The following is a 3,111-nucleotide window of genomic DNA, read 5'->3' as shown; positions in this document are numbered from 1 at the left end:
GGCTCCCGCTGAAGCTACGTAGTTTCCTCCCTCTAAAGTTTGAACTTAAGGGTTTTCACCGCCATTCCCCTACACCACATTCACACCAGGAGCGTCTACCAGTCACAAACATACACACGTATCAGTACATACTTAGGCATCAACTGGCACATGGATTTGGAATGTATTCAATATAGTAGTGTTGTGGATCCCCTTAACTTTGCAGGAAATTATACAGAATTTTCACAGATTGCATGAGAGCAAGGAGGTTTACAGCTTTATTTTCCCAAGCTACTGTAATTAAATTGCTGAAGTGTCGGAAGTTATTGTGTCAAGATGGAGAGTATACTTAGTGCAATCTCCAAAAATACAGATATTCAATACATGAGTGCAATTGTCTAGAGATACTGTTTCTGTGTAAGTGGGTTCATTTTAATAACTTTAATTCCATTATAAATATTTGTTCTTGAATACTAAGAATATCAACACTAATTTTCTATAAATGTATACAGTGTAGCTAAGAAACTTCTGAATATCAAGCCATGCTGACAATGTGCCCTATACTACCAATATATTACATTTGTAGAATTCATACTCTTTATTGTCCATAATAATATTACCATGCTGTTGTTAACTTTTCATTCTCAGTTGTCTTTCTAAATGCTGATGCCTTCCTTGCAGTTAAGAATTCCAGATCATTTACCCCACCCCACCCCCACCTCACTCACCACTTAGGGCCACTTTGCTCTGAATTAAATGTACATTTGTATATGAGCAGATTTATGATTTAGCTCATCACTAATCTCAATACATTTAAAGTGCAGTGGTACCCTCTCAATAGTCACTCTCACTTCCTATCCTTTCTCTCTGCTGCCAATATCAAGACAGCTTATAAACAGCAATAAAATGATCACAGAGTTGTCTGTATGTGGTTACAGTGAGCTCTCTTTTACATTGTGGGTCACCTTGAGTCGTTGGTTAGAAAATCCGGTTGCCAGTGCAGACTTAGAAATACAAAGAACCAAGTAGACGTTGTCAGTTACCCCAAGATCTAGATGCAACACCACAGGAGGTTGGTGACAACTTCATTGGGGAGAACGGGCTCGTGGCAATGATTGGAGATTGGAACGAAATCAGTGGAATGGTATCAAACACATGGTTTCCAGGTGTTTGGTGCCATTCCATTAGCGCCGTTCCGGACATTATTGTGAGCCTCCACTGTACAACACCTACATTTGTTAGATGATTTAGCCGATTCATTATTGTCCTTTGAGTTTGGCTCACACAATCTCTTCAATATCCGACTCTTCACAGTGTTCACATTCGTTTGACACTGATCTGGTTAGTGGAAGAGCATTTGTGAGATCTCCATGCCTAGATCCAGACACTCTGTGGCATGTATGCATGTAGCACAGACACAGCACTCAAATCCTGGACCTCCACACAGGCAACAGTGGGCATCCAGACACCCACCGCAGCCACAGTGATGGGACGTGTCCAACAGAGGCTCCAGGGAATCCGGCTCACAGCAGCACACTGTGGAGCATAGGGAAGAGCACAGGGACGAGGCACAGACATGGCATCCTTTCCCCGTGGCCAGTAAACAGTCCCAAGGCTGGCAGAACAGACATGCCAAGAGGATGGAGGCACACAGGCCTAAAGGTGTGATAAGACAGGAAGCAGGAAAACATGGATTGGAAGGGCTGAGGCATTTGGAAAGTACAACACTATAAATAAAAAACTAGATTTATACTATCTAAATCTATAAGCAATTAATTGCATCACATTCAGAATAGGCTCTCACCATCTCCTTCCACTTGTTGGATCTGTGCAGCAGAAGTTTTGTGGCTGCTCTTGCTGATTGAAGTGGATGGCTGTCTCATTTGGCATGGTGGGCAATGCTTTGTGGGGGTCAACTGTGGGGAAGTAAGCTGTGGTTGGTATTTTGCCACCGACCATTGTTGTGCGTCACTCATGTCGTCTGTTGGTAAGGTTATATGGATGTTCTGGTGATGAAATTCAGAATTCTCACCAATAGGAGTTTCTGAATGTGACAGACCTGATATAAAATGAGATCAAGACATAAGTGGTGGTCTGTTACGTTTTCAGCTAATGCAATGTACAGATTGTTTCAATCTTCATTCAAAGTGATACCTAATCTTTTTGTTGGTGATACAGAATAAATAGGTAGCAGGCAGGAGCTCTCATTGGCAGAGACTTCAGTCAAAGATAGTTGACTGTCATTGTGCGTCTGGTCTGACAAAGTCAAAGATTCTTTGATTGGGAAGAAAGGACCACATACAACATGCAATATTTGTTTCCTGGGTGAGGGGAACATAACACATAACTATGAAATTACAATATACCCAGAAACACTGAACATTCACTTTGAAAGTCTAGCAATCTGTACACATGAAGCACATGAAGTACCTGTGTGGTCCAATCCATTAGGAGCATGTTGTGCACTCGGGTCGTCTATTACATAGCACATCTCTGATCTCTTTTTATTCACATCTCCAGACTCAAGGTTCCCATCCATGCCATCAGTCATGAAACATTTGCTGTCTCTAAAGCAGCTCAATCAATTTGAAATCTAAAAGGCATGAAAGAGACAAAGGACATTTCAGGTATTCACTAAATTGGTTGGAGGCAGCAGTTTCAGGTACTTTAATTTTACAATCAGGACCTGGTGGAAATGCACAGATATGCAGCAAATAGCATAGTTAATATATTATTAATCTACATTTTGAAAAAGACTTCTGGATACTGGCCAGGATGAGGAAATGCTGACATCCCAATGAAAGTATAAGAGCACACAATTTGCCTTTGCTAGTAATCAGCAAGGGTTTGAGAGTTCTGTAAGTGTAAGAATTGACCGTCACATCAGCACAACCCCCTTCCCTGGCCAAGAGTCTCTTTTGAGGTACGAGTCTTGACCACCAGGCCCCATATATGGCCCGATCAGCCAGCAAACTTAATCTGTGCATGTCATTGATAAATAAAATAAATAAAAAACATGTATTCATTGTAGTCAAAGCAAAATAAATTTGATTTGACTACAGTGAACGATAGAGTAGAATCCACATCACATTCAGAAGCAATTCTATTTTCATCTTTTTAAAGACATAATCC

General features: G+C 41.0%; 1 protein-coding gene across 1 annotated transcript; it reads right to left on the bottom strand.

Annotated features, from left to right (window-relative positions):
* Window positions 1-238: 238 nt before the first annotated feature.
* LOC149982542 (myoD family inhibitor domain-containing protein 2-like) lies at window positions 239-2,518 on the bottom strand. Its single transcript, XM_090242213.1, has 2 exons — window positions 2,410-2,518; window positions 239-1,635 (listed from the first exon to the last, which is right to left on the bottom strand). Exons 1-2 carry the CDS (start codon window positions 2,516-2,518, stop codon window positions 1,322-1,324), a joined length of 423 nt encoding a protein of 140 aa, XP_090098339.1. The 3' UTR covers window positions 239-1,321.
* Window positions 2,519-3,111: the final 593 nt, after the last annotated feature.

Source organism: Oncorhynchus mykiss, chromosome 7 (genome assembly GCF_057628025.1).
Source record: "Oncorhynchus mykiss isolate SJ-2025 chromosome 7, ASM5762802v1, whole genome shotgun sequence".
Lineage (NCBI taxonomy): Eukaryota > Metazoa > Chordata > Actinopteri > Salmoniformes > Salmonidae > Oncorhynchus > Oncorhynchus mykiss.
Note: the sequence above shows the minus strand (reverse complement) of the source record. Positions and strands in the feature narration are given on the sequence as shown.